Below are 19,936 nucleotides of genomic sequence, written 5' to 3'. Positions count from 1 at the left end.
TTACTATTAATCTGCAAATTAGGAGTTTATTGAGGCAAAAGTTAATGGTTTGTTAATAGCAAGAATTGGACCTTATAATAAAATTAAAAATAATTAAAAAATAATTAAAAAATATCTTACCGACACTAAATTTTGGAGTAGTTTTGTATACAGTACATAAAAAATAATGCCCCCTAAATATTTTTAATGTAGCTCTTTAAAAAAAAAAAAAGGAAAGCTTACGTAAAAAGGATTAGGGCCACGCAATAAAAAAAATAAAATCATCTCGAGATTAAAGTCATTATAATACGAGACTGAACTAAAAAAAAATTGAGATTAAATGTTGAGATTAAACTCATTAAATTGCGAGAAAAAAACTTGTTAAATTTAGAGAAAAAAGTTCAGAATAAATGTTGAAATTAAACTCATTAAACTGCAAGAAAACACTCGTTAAATTTAGAGAAAAAAATGACAAAGGCTTTTTTCTCGCAATGTAATGTTTATTCTCAACATTTTATCGTGACTTTTTTTCTAAATGTAATGACTTTTTTCTCATAAATTAACAACTTTTTTCTCACAGTTTAATAAGGTTAATCTCAACATTTAATCTCGACTTTTTTTCTCGAAATTTAATGACTTTAATGTCGAGAGGTTTGTTAATGTAGAGTTTATTTAACATGAATAACTTGTACTTTATGCTGATATTCAAAAGTCTGTAGTGTCACTCAAAGAAATTAATATGGAGCTGTTCTCCTTACTGCAACACTTACAATGGAGGTAAACTGAAGTCTTAAAAGGTTAAAATATGAAGTGTGATTTTGCTGAAGCATGTATTTAAATTATTCAGTAAAATGCAGTTTATAATTTGGGCTGTCTGTTCCCGTTTGAGGTGGGACTGCTTTTTTACTTATCACATGTACCACACTCCTCCAGAAATTATGTTGACAGTGCAGTATATATAAACAGTTCTAGTCTCATGTACCTTTCTAATACCATTATGCATACTGGGCAAAAGTTACCAGCACTACTGCCATTATGTCATCACGACAACGAACTTTAAGTTGATTCTGTTAGTGTAAGGTCTCCTTCTAACACATGTAATGTTAAGTCTTGTGGAAAAACTTTTACAAATGTATTAATATATTTAATATTTTTTAATGTTCACTGTATGACCCTATATACTTCTACAAATCTAACCACTGAAGAGCCTTTGTCTAACTCATTAGGGTCAGTGGTAACACTTTACAGTAATGTGTCATTCGTTAACATTAGTTAATGTATTAACTAACATAAATGAGCAATGAACAATTAATTTATTACACAATTTATTAATCTTTGTTCATGTTAGTTAATAAAAAAAAAAAAATAAATCATTGTTTGTTCATATTACTTCACAATGCATTAACTAATGTTAACAAACACAACTTGTGATTTTAATAATGCATTAGTAAATGCTGATATTAACATTATTGTAGAAGTATTGTTCATTCCTAGTTAATGTTAACTAATGTTAACTACTGAACCTTTTTGTAGTGTTACCGGGTCAGTTTTAGAGTCAGGAGGTATTAGATGTCTTTTTATTTTATTTTTTTTTATTTTTTTTTATTTTATTTTATTTTATTTTTCATAGACAGTTTTTGTCTGTGATAAATAACATTGTGCCACAGAGAAAATAATATAGAGCTGAACTTGTTTCAACTCAGATTATTACTTTAAGCACTGGGGAAAGTCCCAAATAATTTTCCCTCCATACTAATATTTCATCTGTTTTGCCTCTAACCAAACTTTTGATTATAGATGGGTCAGGGTGGTCTATTAGTCATCCAGCATTGAACTAGTAGTTTTTCAAACTATTTTCTTCTTCTTTTTCTTCTTCTTGAAAAATAACAAGACATTTTTGAACTTTGTACCACAACAGAAAATTGTCAAAAGCTATTGTTTCTTCTTTAATCTAGAGCTGGAACAACTAATCAATAAAAATGTATGTGAAAATCAAGAAAGGAAAAAAAAAAAGACAAAAAAAAGTTACCAAAAAAAATCTAACAAACTCAGGGTTGCCAGGTTTTCACAACACAACCCGCCCAATTGCTACTCAAAACCGTGGACTTGGCAACACTGAACAAACTCTAAATAAATAGTGTATATCTTGGTAAATATTTACGGTTTTATACCTCTATTTTCTGCTTCTGTCCAAATTCAGACTCATCCTGAAATCAAATGTACAATCCCCATTTATATTTTGTCCAGTGTTGGTGTTCTGATACAAACTTTTCAGAAAATCAGTTCCAGTTTTTTTTTTTTTTTGTTTTCTAATTTAAGAAATACTAAGCAACAAACCATACTTAATCCAAACGTCCTTTCTTAATTTTTCTTGGTCTTTCTCATTTTTCATGTCACAGTCCATGGTTAATCCTCTCATTGTCTTGTTCTCATGCCAGTGGTTATACATTCATATTTTATTTTCCCTCTCTCACCCTCGCCATCCCATCCTCTTGTTTGTAAACATTTCTCGCTCTGTCGCCCTCATTTTTTGAGCTGTTCTCCTCATTTCTGTCTCTCTTTCCTCCTTTCCCTACACCCCCCAGCCCCCCCGTCCTCAGGGAGCGCTTGCCTGCTACTGTCGCCGTAGGCATGCTTTTAGGGGGTTCATGTCTGGATCCACTCCTCACTGATGATTAGATTGTTATGCAATGACAACTGCTATGCAGATACCAGCAGGATGCATCCAGCCACTCACTCCGAGTGGCTCCACCACACCTTCTACCCATAATTACTCACCGCGGACATCTTTGTCAGAGTTACCGAGCGTGCGCGTGCGAGCGTTCGTGTTCAATTTCCAGTGCTTTGACGTCTAATAGTTCCCAGTGCTATTTTTACCGGTGTGCTTCAGCAGACCCGTGATAAACAGCGCTTTAAAGTCAAATATGTGGCACACAGGACTCGCAGGAAGTCACTCCCCTGTCAGTTCCTCCACAACCCCTCATTATCCACCCAAGGCCTTTGTCTTTCACTCAGCGTCCTTCCATACATATTTATGCACGGACATTGCAAAAAAAAAGAGCGTGTAATGGAATTCAGTTCTCTGAGAGGAAAAAAAGACAGTGAGAGAAAGAGGAGAAATGCAAAGCTTATTAAAAAAGTGTCCGCGCAACCCAAATTCATTTGGGTGATAATGATGAGCGAGACGTTCCCGCACACTTTTCCCACTGTGCTGACTGTCCTTCCCTCTCGCGTTCACGGTTTCTCTCACGATGTCAGCCCAAGCTCCATCATTAATATTTGAAATGAGTGAAGGGAGTTTAATTGTAAAAAGCTGCAGTCCTATTAAGCGAAGGCTTGCTGTAATCTCATTGCCCCGGTCTGTCAATCTGCATGAGGATCCCAGACACTCACATTCACTGAAATATTAGCCAGAATGAGACAGCTGGAGACAGCGCCATGAACTTTTGAACCAGACTCGCTGCATGGCTGCTCTCGCTGATGGCTGATGGGTAACAAAGTTTGCATCTCTTATGCATTTTTGCCGTTGTTGTCTATTTTCGTCTGTCTTGCTCTCTGACAGCTGCTACTAAAGAGTAATATGTTGTGGCTGTTGGCAGACAGCGATGCTGTACACGTTGTTCCGTTCCGGCAGCAGAGCTGGGCAGTGTGCAGAGACCCCGGCACCTCTGAGGAGCGTCTCTGTTAAAAATAGCACCAGCTTCAAGCTACTGTACTTTCTGTGATGATTACATGAGCAGGAATCTCTCAGACGCTCAATCCTCTGCTGCGTTGGGTCTTGAGTTCTCTTCACTAAGCATCCCCCCAATGACTGACTGTCCTCATTTTCTTCCGTTCGCTTCCCCTGCTCTCTCCCTCTTGTTTTTTTCTTCTCGATCTAATAATGCTCTCTCTCTTTTTCTTTTTTGTAGAGATCAGACAGTAATGAAGACACTGAGGCTGCAGAGGAACTACTGCTCATCAACAAGCCGCTGACAGACCTAAACAACCTCCTTATTCAGCTGGTCAGTCAGTCTGTTTATGTGTGAGCTACTGCCCATACTAATTTTCCAACTGTTTTGCGTTTAAAGAACCTTTGGTAAGACTATTACAAGGACCAATTCACACTGCTAACTAGCTACTCAATACCTAAACTTAACAACTAACTTACTAACTGTTAACAAGCAGCAAATTAGAAGTTTAATGAAGAAACAGTTGTAATTAATCGTTTGTTAAATAAAGTGTGACCCATCCTTTTACATAAGTGGGCCATGATGGTCTACTAGTCAACCAGAAACTGACTAGACAGATACTGAGGTCAATTAGTGATTTTCTTGTTTTCTCCTTCTTCTAAAGAAGAAAGATTTCTTCTTTAGGGCTGGAAAATAATTGGTGACTCTTTAGTATAAGGAACAGTTCTCACTATTAACTAGTTACTTATTTGCATGACTATTGTTAACATATTTGCTGTTTATTAGTACTTATAAAGCACCTATTCTGCATGATCATATTCTAAATTCTTAATCCTACCCAATACCTAAACTTAACAACTATTAATAAGCAGCAAATCAGTTTATTGAGGCAAAAACCATAGTTAATGTTTTGTTAATAGCGAGAACTGGACCTTAAAATGAAGTGTGACCAAATAATAAATAAAAATCAATGTAAAAAGCGTAATGGAAATTATTAACAACAAATTTAGTGTTAAACTGATGGAGTGCAGTAGAAAGTGAATGTTTTGCCCAAAAGTATGGATTTTGCCAAAATAGTTGTTGCGCATTAAGTTTAGGTTTAAAATTATATATGTAATAGAATTTTATGGGAATAGTAGCTATAAAGGGATTATATATAAATGGATTTAAAGGTAAGAAGTAACTGTGTTCCTAAAAATAGTTTAAACTGTATGTGTTTTTATAGCGTTCAGTTTTCTACATTGGGGACAGAATGGGGAATAACATGGTTTGTTTGTTTGTTTTTCAATTAAAATTATATATTTTTTAAAGCAGTTATTAATTATCAAATAATTGTTAAAAAATAGTTGCAGCCTAACTTTAATTAATATTTATCCGTTTGGAATGAAATTCTTATAAACTCAAATTGAGTAAATCATTATGATTTGTCTTTTATTATTGTTCTTAAAAGCCAAGCTCATTCTTACTAGTTCCATGCAGGCTGTGAATTTGTTTTAATGTGATATATCTTAAAAAGTAATATTTATTTATGAAGTATCACAGAAATCCTTCGGATTATGCATACGTGAACACCCACCTACATTTTCGGTCATGCCCTTATATAGTCACTTATGCACTGTTCTTGGCCTTCTGAACGCATAAAAATAATATAATTCTGTTTTATGATTAATATAATTAAATCACCATGAAAACTAATATAAATACATAACTGCGTAAAATGAAGCAAAATGATATGTTGCCAAATGTGCTCCAAAGATAGTTAAAAGATTGAATGTTGTTGTCAGGAAGTGTTTTAGCATGCTAACTGTGATAATTTTTCTCATTATAATGCATAGTCCATTGGATGCATATTGCTTTAAAAAGTTATGTAGCCTATTTGAATATCTCTATTGAAGGACTGTGATTAACATCCAGATATTACTCAGAAACACATCAGAGGCTACTTACTTATAGAGCTGCCTTTTTATTTATATTAAATAGGACATAGAGAACTGGCAGGGAAGTATAGACAGACAGAGGGGGAACACAACTGGGGCATGAGCCAGACCGGTTCAAACCCATCTAGCCCCCGTGCCTCAACTCGGACATACAGGTTTTACTTAAGGCTGACTAGTTATTCAGACAGTCTACCAGCTCTGTTTTGAAAATTTTGTTTTTCACATCCCTAACTTAAATCTGTCAAATAAATCTGGTTCTCAATGTTCTTGTCCTCCACTATGGGACATTTGAAGACCATAGCGTTAAACATTTATGAAACTTAGGGACCAAAAATGCCTTTTCCGTTCTCTGACCTGCATGCTACCTTCACCCGGAGTTCACAGAATAATCTGGAGGTGCTGAACTGAAATATTGATAGAAATCATCATCCATCCGTCATCAGAGCAGACTCCCTTTCAAAAATAAAGAGTTTGTCTTCAGCAATGATTTCTCTTGTGAAAAACCCATAGGCCCTAGTTTTAAGATGCTTGGAGTCTAAAACACGTTGTGATCTGATCACTAAAACCCAACCTAGGCTCATTGGAAATGCATAACTCCCCTTACATTTTCTGCAAAACTACAAAAACGTACCTGTACATATATATTTCACAAATATTTGATAAATAAAGACTTATTTTTAAATATTTCCTTGCACAGTACTATATTATGTCCTCAAAACACTTTTACATGCGTTTGATTTGTACACTAATTCATTTTGATGTTTGCGTTACATAACTAATCTACAGGTGCATCTCGAAAATTGTGAAAAAGTTATGTATCTTATTTTAAAAAGTGAAACTTTCATATATTCTAGATTCATCACATGTAAAGTAAAACATTTCAAAAGGTTTTTCTTTTTTTTGTTTGTTTTAATTTTGATGACTAGAGCGTACAGTCCATGAAAGTCAAAAATCCAGTATTTTGAAATATTACAATATTTCCTCAATCAAAAAAAGGATTTGCAGAACAGAAAAGTTCAAGTTCTTTAAAGTATGTTCATTTATGCACTCAGTACTTGGTCGGGGCTCCGTTAGCACAAATGACAGCATCAGTGAGGTGTGGCATTGAAGCGATCAGCCTGTGGCACTGCTGAGGCACTATTGAGCCTTCAGCTAGTCTATATTGTTGGAACAGCTGTTTCTCATCTTTGAAAATATCCCATAGATTCCATATGGGATTCAAGTCAGGCATGTTGGCTGGCCAATCAAGCACAGTAATATCATGGTCAGCAAATCACTTGGAAGTGTTTTTTGCACTGTGGGCAGGTGCTAAGGTCCTGCTGGAAAAGGAAATCAACATCTCCATAAAGCTTATGATCAGATGGAAGTGCTCCAAAATCTCCTAGTAGATTGCTGCACTGACTTTGCACTTGATAAAACACAATGGACCAACACCAGCAGACGTCACGGCACCCCAAAATATAACTGACTTCAGAAACTTCACACTGGACTTCAAGCAGCTTGGATTCTGTGCCTCTCCAGTCTTCCTCCAGACTCTGGGATCATGATTTCAACATGAAATGCAAAATACTTTAATCTGAAGAGAGGTCTTTGGACCACTGAGCAACGGACCAGTTCTTTTTCAAGTAAGATACTTCTGACGTTGTTTCTGTTTCAAAAGTGGCTTGGTAGCCCTTTTCCTGAAGCATGGTGACTCTTGATGCACTGACTCCGGCTTCAGTCCAGTCCTTGTGAAGCTCTCCCAAGTGTTTGGATCAGCTTTGCTTGACAGTATTCTCAAGCTTGTGGTCATATCTGTTGCTTATGCACCTTTACCTACCCAAATTCGTCCTTACAGTCAACTTTGTATTTTGATATGCTTTGATACACCACTCTGTGAACAGCCACCACTTTCAGTAATGACCTTCTGTGACTTACCCTCTTTGTGGAGGGTGTCAATGATTGTCTTCTGGACCATTGCCAAGTCAGCAGTCTTCCCCATTATTGTGGTTTCAAGAGATACCTGGAGTTTATACTGTAGGGATGGTCGTTTAATGAAACTCAAATGTAAATATTCTAATATTTTGAGATACTGGATTTTTAACTTTCATGAGCTGTAAGCTCTGATCATCAAAGTTAAAACAACAACAAAAAAAACTTTTGAAATGTTTTACTTTACATGTAATGAATCTAGAATATATGAAAGTTTCACTTTTTGAAATAAGTTACCAAACAAATGATCTTTTTCACAATATTCTAATTTGTTGAGATGCACCTGTACATGTATGGCTTTTCAGAAATACTACATTTTCCCAGTAGCACATCTGGTACAGTTTTGCACTTGCTATGTGGAGTGCTGGGTACAAGTCTCTTGAAACACAAGTTACGACACTCCACAAAAGTACTCCAAACCTCGTAGGAGGAAGCTAAAGCAGCATGGTTGGTTCAGCAAATGCATTTGTATCTCATGTTTGCTTTTGTAAACACTATTGCTTAGATTTAGGGTGCATGATCTCATGGCAGTTCGTACATATTTTACAAGGTGGCTAATTTATATAAATTTTTTAGTGTTCCTCACTTTTTTTTGCTAATTTTTTTTTGCTAAATTTTTTTTGCTAAATTTATATGAATTTGTACAAATGACCTACTCCTAAACCCACCAGTCACTGGGGTCTAGACAAATCATTTAAAAGTTGTACAAATTACCAAAATATGTATGTGTAAAATACGTACAAGCATTAATCCTTTTAATGCCACATTACATTTCAACTATTGTAATACTTACAACAATGTACAAATGTTTCATCAGTCGCATTTAACTTTTTCTGAGAAAATGTAACATATGAGCACCAGGCAGTGGACATTTTACTTTAAAAGTGCCATGAAATGTGCCATGATCATTTTGCAAAAATACACTGGGCACTGGGCTTTTTTTTTTTTTTTTTAATAAGCTCACATTTGCAATGAAGAAAAAATATTGCTTATATTGTCTTTTGTAGACATGTCACTTGAACAGTGCAGCGATTTTAACTAAACTATTGACAGACGCCTCATGTTTTGTTTGTTTTGCCATGTCCACATATTATAAGCAACTCTTATTAAGCATCTTTGGGCTTGTTATTCTTGGGCTTAGTTAAAGTGATCCATTTTATGGATTTAATAAAGTAGGCAGGTGTAGGTCCAAAATTTTGGTATGTGGTTTATTTCTAAGATAACACATTTGGATTTAAGTTTATTATAGGCTTGTTCTTGTTTGCCTTTTTTATAGCAAGATCTGGAACACTGAGTCAAAATTTACAACTAGTTGTTCAGTTTGGATCTGTACGCACTGAATAGAATTTCTACAAATGTGGTTAGCACTTTCTGAATTTTTAGAGAGTCAATTTAGTTGTAGAATGTGGTTTTCACCCTCATAAATTACTGAACTATGTGTGTACAGAACAGGATTAAAGGAGAAGTACACTTCCAGAACAAAAATTTACAGATAATTTACTCACCCCTTTGTCATCCAGGATGTTCATGTCTTTCTTTCTTAAGTCATGAAGAAATTATTTTTCTTGAGGAAAACATTTCAGGAATTATCTCCATATAGTGCAGCTTCACATGGCTCTAAACGATCCCAGCCGAGGAACATGAGTCTTATCTAGTGAAACCACCTGTGATTTTCGAAACAAAATGACAATTTATGTAATTTTTAACCTCAAATGCTTGTCTTTTCTCATCTCTGCGATGTGTATGCATAGTCTGTGTAATCTAGGTCAATCAATACAGTTAGGGTATGTTAAAAAACTACTTCAACTTCAAAATCATCCTACTTTGCTGTTTTACTTTTTTTTTTTTTTTTTGTAAAGGGCATTTGATCTTATTTGCATGTTCACTTTGTAAACACTGGGTCAGTACTTCTGCAGCGATGTAGTATGATTTTGAAGTTAGGGATGAAAACTAGATGGGAGTTTGGGAGATGGGAGAAAATGACGGATCGTTTCGCTAGATAAGACCATTCTTCCTCGGTTGGCATTGTTTAGAGCCATTTGAAGCTGCATTTAAACTGCATTTTGGACGTTCAAACTTGGGAGCACCATTAAGGTCCACTATATGGAGACAATTCCTAAAATGTTCTCCTCAAGTAACATAATTTCTTACCGACTGAAGAAAAAAAGACATGAACATCTTAGATGACAAGGGGGTGAGTAAATTATACAATTTTTGTAAATTTCTGTACATTTTTGTTCAGGAAGTTAACTTCCCCTTTAAGTACTAAAAGGTGAATTGACAACCAAATTTAGCTATAGTGTCTGCATAGCCATTATGAAGTCAGTGGGATACATTATTTCAGTGTTGCTGAGCTCTAGTCTTACACTTACAGCAGACTGCTCCATGCGTAGTCTCAAAGGTTCCAGGGTTGACACAATGTCAGACTAAAATACCCTTCTTGGCTCTAATTGGAACTTTATTTTTAGAGTGCTGATGATATGCGGACAATACAGTGGTTTGTAGTAGAGAAATACAAAGATATCACATCATGCCTGATGACAGATTAAATTAGTGATGACCATCCTATGAATAAGAATGTAATTTTAATAGCAGTTTGCATTAGATTTATTCCACTGTGTCCAAGAATAATTTCATGATATATAATAAAGAATTCTTGATGTGAAATCCATTATTAGATTATAGTAAGTGCGTAAGGGACGATTTTTACACACCCTCTGCTTTCCATCGCATTTTCATGTGTCATTAACCGATCCCTATAATGAATAATGGAGCATCCATTTCAAAAATAATCAATTCAGACGAGTGAGACATTCATAATTGAAAAGAGAGATTTACCTCTCATTCGTTTCATGGAAGCCACAAATTGACAGAGAGATAGATTGAATTTCATCGCCACTGAATTTTGTGTTTGCCAAGGTTTTGTATCTTTCACTCATGAAAGCATATTAGGACAGCCAGCCATAGATGAAGACTCTGTGCTGCCTTTGAAAAGAAGGTCTGGGTGTCTGTAGGAGATGCAATAAACAGAAATGCAGTTCAGTATTAGGTTGTGTGCAAGGCTTTGTTGTATTTCGTATTCCATTGTTGTAGTTTCATATATTGCATGCTGTATATGACTCTCATGTCTGATAGAGGCTTTCAGCTGACACGTCTAGATGAGACTACACTGACAATCCCATCTATTGAAGAGAGAGAGAGAGAGAAATGAAAGTGGTTGGCATAGTGATGCACTGTGGCATAAAATTCTCACAGATGGCAGAAAGACCAGAGACCAGCTCCCCACCAACACACTCCACTCAACTCGGTAACCCTCAGACATGCATCCAGGTTCTGTGTGTGTGTGTGTGTGTGTGAGTGGCAGGCTGTGCCCACATGACCCTCAAGGCAGAATCCAAGCTGATTCTGCCCACTGTGCCAGGAAAAACTGACAGACGCATTGTTACACACTAAATCTAACATGCAGTTCTGCTGTGAAAAACATTTTTAAACCCTGGATTTTTTGTGTGTTTCTAAAATCTTTTTTCTAAATCTTTTATCATTCTCTTGCAAATCAGTCAAGACACTGATCTTAAAGTGTTTCATGTGATGAGATCACAACTGACCACATTAAAACCCAGGTTTAAATTCAAACAAGATGGTCTGGAGATGGTCTAGAATGGATTTTTACTGCACTTACTGAAGATATAAATGCAAATGTCTTTTTATTATTCATGTTCCCTAAGTGGAATGTAATTACTGTGTAATAAACATGTCATTAAGTAATAAGAAAATCTGCTTTTGTGAAGCTCGCCAAATTTCATTAGCAGTAACCAGAATCAAATGATTTACTCTTGGAATCTCCCAAGAACACCACTATAAAACTTGTTCTTCAGTTTTAATGCCTATTACCATTTTTTACTGACAGAAAACTCCTGAAATGATGGAAATTCTGTAATTATGGGAAATTAGCCGAATGATTGAAATGTTTTAGTTCACTTCCAGAACAAAAATTTACAGATAATTTACTCACCCCCTTGTCATTCAAGATCTTCATGTCTTTCTTTCTTCAGTCGTAAAGAAATTGTTTTTGAGGAAAACCTTTCAGGATTTCTCTCCATATGGTTCCCACAATTTTGAACTTCCAAAATGCAGTTTAAATGCAGCTTTGAAGGGCTTTAAACGATCCCAGCCAAGAAAGAAGGGTCTTATCTAGCGAAACGATCTGCCATTTTCTAAAAAAAATTACAATTTATGTACTTTATATACGTCTTGTCTAGCTCTGCGTGAACTCTGTGTATTCCGGTTCAAGATAGTTAGAGCAGGTCAAAAAACTCCCATCTCATTTTGTTCTCCATCTTCAAAATCATAGAACTCCTCTATATGGAGACCATAGAAGTCCACTATATGGAGATAATTCCTAAAATATTTTCCTTAAAAAGCATAATTTCTTTAGGACTGAAGAAAGCAAGCATGGACATCTTGGATGACAAGGGGGTGAGTAAATTATTTGTACATTTTTGTTCTGGAAGTGAACTTCACCTTTAATGCAACCTAATGTAATAAGTGGTGACTGGCATTTTACACACAGTAGTGTAGTTTTATCTTTATTCAATCACACTAGATATGCGTTGGAAGGAAGTCAATGTAGTTAGTCTAAGAAATATCTAGATACTATTTGGATATGAAACTTGTCTGTTGTTTGACCAGTTGTTTGGGAAAATATATAAAGGCAAACATATTACAGTGTCATGTGTGTTCTAGAATAGCTGAAGATGAAAAACCATAGATAAAAAAAAAAAAAAAACATGAGTATGTTTCTATCTACTCCCTAGTTCAGTAAATACACTGCCCAGGGAGTCAGACATTTTTAGGACTGTGCACTGATTCGCTCCCTATAAATTACATAGTGGACAGTTAAAAAAAAAAAAAAACGGCACACATTGGCTGCTCAATGTATTAATGTATTACTTACTGGACATCTCATCATGTTTTCTGTATCAAGTCATCAGAAGCGGCTGAGTGCATTTTTTATTATGATCCCGTACTTTTTAACAGTTACAGTGGAGATGTATGATAAACAAAATGAATAATGCCAGCAGGATTTCAGTCATCTCATCATACAGCAGCGTTGCTTAATAAATGCCAGCTGCGTTTTTAATGAACGACATCATAACTATGTTGCAGGCATTTGAATCATCATGTGTCCCACTGTTTTGCACATCAAGATTGTAGAAGAAAAATTATATGCATATATAAAATATAAATTTAAGGTGCTGTATTGCGTACAGAGTAATACATTTATTTTTTAAAAGTGCAAGTAATAAAAGATTTTTTTTTTAATAGTTTCAAATGAAGTGCATGTCACATTGCAAGACACTGCTGTCACTGCTTGAAATTTAATGTCAACTGCCCGCCTGCAGAATTGTGCAGAAAGATTTCTGCAGAATTTCGTCATTCAGCAGAACATTTTATTCACAACTTTTTACACATCCACTGCATTTAGTCCATTAAACATTTACACTAAATTTATAATGCTATCAATAAGACTTCTTATTCCTAAAAACACATTTCACTATATTTAAATCCACTCTGCACAAAGCAGAACATTGAATAGAAGTATCACAAAGTTCTGTCACACAATGCCTCATCTGTAAACTAAAACTCCAAAAGCTATTGGATCCTGCAACATGACAAAGAATTAATCGAAATTCTGAATAGTGCTCCTATTGGGAATGTCATAATACCATTGTATTATTAAAGCAGATAGTTTAAACAGGACATGCTATAAATATATGTGACTGTGAGACATTTGGATTGACCAAAATATTTTAACCACTTTACTATCTCATTGACCTTTTGGTTTTTAAACCATCTGTTTAATAAATATAGTGCACTGCTTTTTAAAATAAGGCTTTATATTTATTTAATAAAAAACAAAAATGCACAGCCATTTGAGTGGGACACAAAGCATTGGTTGATTTTCTGTGTGTGTGTGTGTTCGTGCACATATATGTGGAAGCAGGTTACCGGGATGTGATATGCCTGTATGTTGTCAAGGGCGAATGGTGCCCAAGGATCAGGTGAACAGATTGTCTATGTGTGCTAAGGACATACTGCATTTTAAATAGTTCATCCGAAAGGGAAATGCGTCACCTCAAAGTCTCCGCTCAATATGAAAGCCTTTTTATGTGTTTACTCCACACGCTTTTCATTTTTGGTGGTAAATATTCTGAATTTGCCCGCAAACAATCGCACATGATCTTCCCTGCAGTCTGTTTACGCGGCGGCTGAGTTCACAGTTTGAAGCAACACATGGTTTGAAAAATGTAATTTGCAGTGTTGTTTGTTCCAAAGGCAGCGGCTCACGAGGCGGTGGGAAATATCGATCGCCTCAAATACACAGGCCCAGTTTTGTGCCCGAGTACATGCGGAGGTCATGAGAGGCCTACGCGTTACATGTCCCCATAGGCTGCGGTTCTCCTCCTCTTCTCATTCTTTCTTTCTCTCCTCCAATCATCCTTTCACAGCCCACAGTGGCATTAACACTCCCTAATCTCCCTGATTCCTGTGTGCTTTTCAGCCCACAGTCCCATTAGACTCCTCAGCCTGATTTCCCCGATGCATCTACAAGCCCTGCTAAGTAAACAGGGTGGATTTGGGAGGCCGTCTAAGCAGGTGTTAACTCTTGTTCTGCTCTGACTCCACGCTGGCATGTGAACAATACCGGAGCTGCGGAGCCCGTGGACGCACACCAAAGGCCTTTCAGCGCCGGGGATCTCCCTCCGGTCAGCCTCCTCTTTGGGCCGGGGAGGGGGCGGCGCTCTTTGCCGGCATTGTGTGGCCTCCTAAAGCCCCGCACTCCATTCTGGAGTGGCCGGCGACATCACAAAGAGGGGCGGGATTAGGCGCGGCTGGCCCTTGCCCCAGAGTCTCTTGGGATTATGCCTTTATGGCAGAGGGCAGTAACAGATCAGTGCCGAAAAGAGGCTGGAATCCCTGAGCCGGCCACACAGGGCTTTGAGGCCGAAATGAGCGGCAGAGAAAATCCCCACGGCCCTTGTGTGTCGCTTTTTGTCTTTATCTCAGTCTTAGGCTGAGCGGGGATTGTTGTGGTCTGGGTTGAGGACTCGCGCTCCATGCTGCTCCCCTGATGGACATGTTAAGCCTGTAACTGCAGTCTCCACAATCTCTGAGGATGAGAACATAACTCTTCCTGTTTTGACTTCTCAGCTCCCCTCTGCGATTATATCACTGCCAATATGGGAATTTTCTGCACTGTATTTGGCTTATCGCAATTCCAGCTAATTTGGGTTTGGTTAGGGATGAGAATTGGAAAAATCCTCAATCGTTGGTTCCAATCCTAATGGATCCTGTGCATATCATTTTCACATTTAGCCTTACGCTGCAGTGCAGTGAATGGAAATTGTGCAAAAATTAAACTTTGAGAAAGTGTTACATGACAAAAAGCAATATTGATACAATTTGTTCACTTACTTTTAATATAAATATTACAAAAGGTGTGTGATCGTAACTCTGTATTAAACAACAAAACTAAACAAAACAAACACAAATGTAGTGACATTTCAGTTATTAAAAAAAGAAAATCCACTGACAAAATTAATATTTTGAATGTTTGTACATAGTCATGTGAACAATTCAGTTGGTAAATATGCTGATTTAAGTCTTCTTCTCAACCAGGGCCTGCCCCCACTGGGGGGCCTCAGCAGACTTTCAAAGACCACAGGAGGCCTTCTCAATAAATTTAGTTTTTATCAAAGAGCATACAGAGTCATAATCTTGGATCTGGTATCAGAGTTCTAGTTCATGTGATTTAATATATTAACACTGGCAGTTTCTGTTAATAAAACAGTTTGGAAACAAGATGCTTCGTCATAATTGCAACAGAAATACCACTGAAAAAGCCAACAGAGGGGAGTGGGGCATTGCGTCAAAAAGGCCAATTTTTTTACGAGGCGGCTAATTCGTACGAATTTGTGCGATTTCTGTGATAACTTTTGGGGGCTGGTTTCGGTGTGGTTCTTCACACGAATTTCTACAAATTTGCCAGCTCGTAAAATACGTACGTTTTTTTCACAAATCGTATGTATTCGCACAAGTGTTGTCGTACGAATTTGTACAAATTAGCCATCTTGTCAAATATGTACGAATTGCCCTGAGATCAGGTTGAAAAGGCTGAAAATCACTGTGCTACAACTGCACTTCATTCTCAAAGGTGCATATTTTGTGCTTGTGTTTTATTATTTCTCTATAATATTAGTCAACATTTAGTTCTGGGTGAGCATTTTCCACTTTTATGCACAACCTAGCTAGTGGTGAACCAATATATACAGTTGAGGTCAAAAGTTTACATACACTTTGCAGAATCTGCAAAATGGTAATTATTTTACCAAAATAAGAAGGATCATACAAAATGCATGGTATTTTTTATTTAGTACTGACCTGAATAAGATATTTCACATAAAATACTTTTACATATAGTCCACAAGAGAAATTAATAGTTGAATAGTTTTAGCTTTTTTTGTTGTTGTTGTTCATAGTTGTTCATGAGTTCCTTGTTTGTCCTGAACACTTAAATTTCTCCTTGTTCTTCAGAAAAATCATTCAGGTCTCACAAATTCTTTGGTTTTTCAGCCTTGTTGTATATTTGCACCCTTTCCAACAATGACTGTGTGATTTTGAGTTCCATCAAGAACCCAGCGCCTGAACATAGAAGCTTCCCATTCACTACATTTAGTTGACTGTCTTTGATTAGCTGTTCTAATAATTGAAAGGCAAAAGCTGTAATATTTTCTTTATATACTCTGTAAATACACGTTTTAAACAAGTCTTTGAAGATTGAATAAGCATTTAATGGCACAAACTTGACGGAATCCAGTTGTTATATCTTGTATGCGTAACCTGCGTAAAAACACTTTTACTTTGACAGTCCTTGACACTCTGTCCATGCATAGAATCAAAGCTGTTTAAATAGGAATGCGGACAGGAGAGTTCTGCTCTCTATTTTTTTATTTTTTTTTCTGTTTTTATGTTTGTGTTGTAATGCTAAGTACTCTGCCTACAGTGGTCTATAACTGGTTTGAAATACAGGTATACAATATAAGTATGTAACCAGTAAAGAGATAGTTCAGTTTTCAAAAAATGAACATTCTGTCATTTATTTGCCTTCCATCCATCAGAAACCAAAAACTATGTGACTTCCTTTCTTCTGTGGAAGACAAAAGGCAGACAGACAGCCTCAATGTCACCATTAACTGTCATTGTATGGAAAACAGTATGTGGTGAAAGAAAATGATGACTGAGACAGTGAGTTCATAACATTCTGCCTACAATCATCCTTTTTGTTCCACATAAAGTCATACAGGTTTGAAGCGACTTGAATGTGAAGAGATGACAGTTTTTTTATTTTCTTTAGGTTTTTAATGTGTGTGTTTGTGGCATCACACACCATTTTTTTGTGTGAACAGATAGATTTCTTATTTTTGCAAATGCAGAATTTACGATTAATGTTTCTGCTGTACCTTCAAGACTTCTACAGTTGAGGTCAAAAGTTTACATCTCCTTTTCAGAATCATTAAAAATGTTAATTATTTTACCAAAATAAGACGGCTCATACAAAATGCATGTCATTGTTTATTTATTACTGACCTGAATAAGATATTTTGCATAAAAGTCCACAAGAGAAAATAATAGTTGAATTTATAAAAATGACCCTTTCTAACAATGAAAGTATGATTTTGAGATGCATCTTTTTGCACTGAGGACATCTCAGGGACTATGCAACTATTACAGAAGGTTAAAATGCTCACTGATGCTCCAGAAGGAAAAAACATGCATTAAGAGCTGGGGGGTGAAAACTTTTGAACAGAACAATGTGTAGATTTTTCTTATTTTGCGTAAATATCATATTGTTTTCAATTAGTACTTCCCTTCAGAGGCTACAGAAGATACTTACATGTTTCCCAGAAGACAAAATAAGTTAAATTTACCCGGATCTTCACCCCCCCATGTATTGTGTTCTTCTGGAGCATCAGTGAGCATCTGAACCTTCTGTAATAGTTGCATATAAGTCTCTCAGTTGTCCTCAGTGTGAAAAGATGTATCTCAAAATGATACAGTCATTGTTGGAAAGGGTTCAAATACACAAAAATGCTGGAAAACCAAATTATTTGTGGGACCTGAAGGATTTTTCTGAAGAACAGTGGGAAGTTTAACAGTTTAATTGAACAAACAAGGGACTCGTGAACAACTATCGCTAAACAAAAAACACAGCTGTGGATCATTCAGGTAACAACAGTATTAAGAATCAAGGGGATGCAAACTTTGGAACTGGGTCATTTTTATAAATTCAACTATTATTTTCACTTGTGGACTTTTATGTGAAATATCTCACTCAGGTCAGTAATAAATAAACAGTAACATTCATTTTGTATGAGCCGTTTTATTTTGGTAAAATAATTACGATTTTTAATGATTCTGACCTCAACTGTATATGCAACTGGCCTGAATCAAGTTGTTGATTCAAATGTCAAAGCCATGATGATTTCTGACCACCTTTTGTAGCAGAGTTGTCCTACATGTTCTAGATGGACTTGTGAATCTTATGTCTACATAATACCTCAAACTCCTAATTCTTCGGTTTGATTTCCAGTGAAAGTTAATGAAAAGGTATTGCAAAAAATATATATATTTTTAATACATATGTAAATGCTCAAAAGCTAGAAAAATCCATGGTATGTTTGCCTTAAAGTCTTTTACAATGTGACTGACAAAATCACACCTTATCTCACGCCTGAGTGTAACGTAAGGCACCTAATGAGAAGTTTAAAATAAATTCTCTAGACTACTGGTATTGACCGTACATAGACAAACAGATTTGTAGTGCTGAGACTTATGAAGGATGTAGTTTCATATTTCCCAAAAGCAATAGAAAAGCAATATAAAAGTCCTAGAAATATCTGCATGAAGGGAGAGTTTGGCTGCAGCTCAGCTGTTAAATAATTCAACCTGTTCTTTCAGACTGTTATATAGATGCAGGAATATTGACAGATTGACAAAGACTTTCTTATTAAATCTGCTGTGGATAATTATTTGTTTTGTATACTTTGTATGCAATATAGTTTATGTGTGATTCATGGTATGTATTATTTTAGTTTTTCCTGGGTAATTGATCAGATCTCTGTGTTTTTCTTCCACAGCTGGCGTGTAATGACAGTGAGGTGTATGAGGAGGCCAGTCACTGTGTGTCTCTGCTGGCTCAGCTATATGGAGGAGAGGGTGCGGACCGCCTGCAGCCGGAGGAGCTGCTCAGCCTGGCACACGCACTGCAGACGCACACCGAGCCCAGACAGCAGAAACTGCTGCTCCGCGTACTGAAACGCTTGGTAAGTGCATGCAAATGCTGATCTGAGACCAGCGCATACCTGAACTGTATATTATAAATGCAATATGAACAATTCATAACATACTGCAGTAAAAGCAGAATCTACATTCTTGCTGTAATAAATGCAGGTGAAGTAGGAAACCGGATCTGATTTAATGCTAAAAATATAATGCTAAATGGCTTTTTTAAGCGTATATTAAGTAGCCATATGATTACACTAAATAGAGGAATAAGGAAACAAATACACAATAAAAGCTCAAGTGGCCTGTTTAGTGTAATATTTTCTGATTTATTCATGAATATTATGATTATTATTTATATATTATTAGTAATAAACTAATCGGTTTCTCTTAATTATTTTAATAATATTATTATTTTTTGTTGTTTATTAATGCACCATTTTACCTCTGAAAAGTATTAGGGATGATATTAAAGAGTAATAGGAGATCTTATGTGAAGGAAAACTCTTTTTGAGTTGAACTTTCCGTGTGTGACTCTGGAGGAAGAACAAGCAGGGATTTTTTTATTATTATTTTATTTATTTATTTTAAATTCTGGTGCTGTCAGAGTCAGTGTGTTGGCTCAATATGTGATGTGCCTGTGTGTGGCAAATCAAACCCTCTCTTTAATATTGGATAGTCTGTGTGGTAGGAGGGCATGAACTGTTTCCTGTGCAGTGTGGCCTTTTGGGTCATTGAGGGGCTGGTTACAGCCATGCTGAATGAGAAGGACAGCATCCAGACCCTCACATCTGTTGATTTCCTCTCTCTTTTCATTTTTATATGTGATATTAGATATTAATATTAGATATATCCAGTTCATTCATATAAGTATTGAAGCCTTAAAAATAAAGTAGCAAAAAGAAGCTGTTTAATTCAGTTTCTCATCCTGTCCTGATCCTCTCATCTGCATGTTTTTGTTGATTAGGGGGGACTGTCCAATATCAGCAAGGACAAAATATAAATCATCAGTCTGGATGAAAATAACGCAGCAGG

At 36.2% G+C, this 19,936-nt stretch overlaps 1 protein-coding gene across 4 annotated transcripts in view; it reads left to right on the top strand.

Annotated features, from left to right (window-relative positions):
• The window catches only part of ulk4 (unc-51 like kinase 4), a 225,012-nt gene that overhangs the window by 165,433 nt on the left and 39,643 nt on the right, over positions 1-19,936 (top strand). For all 4 annotated transcript variants that reach the window (XM_051131060.1, XM_051131061.1, XM_051131059.1 and 1 more), the window contains 2 exons: positions 3,891-3,983; positions 18,757-18,942. In XM_051131060.1, the coding sequence (XP_050987017.1) occupies positions 3,891-3,983; positions 18,757-18,942 (279 nt within the window). The remainder of the gene's footprint in view (positions 1-3,890; positions 3,984-18,756; positions 18,943-19,936) is intronic.

This window comes from Labeo rohita, chromosome 16 (genome assembly GCF_022985175.1).
Source record: "Labeo rohita strain BAU-BD-2019 chromosome 16, IGBB_LRoh.1.0, whole genome shotgun sequence".
NCBI classification, from domain to species: domain Eukaryota; kingdom Metazoa; phylum Chordata; class Actinopteri; order Cypriniformes; family Cyprinidae; genus Labeo; species Labeo rohita.
The sequence above is the reverse complement of the archived record's forward strand: the minus strand, read 5'-3'. Positions and strand labels throughout refer to the sequence as shown.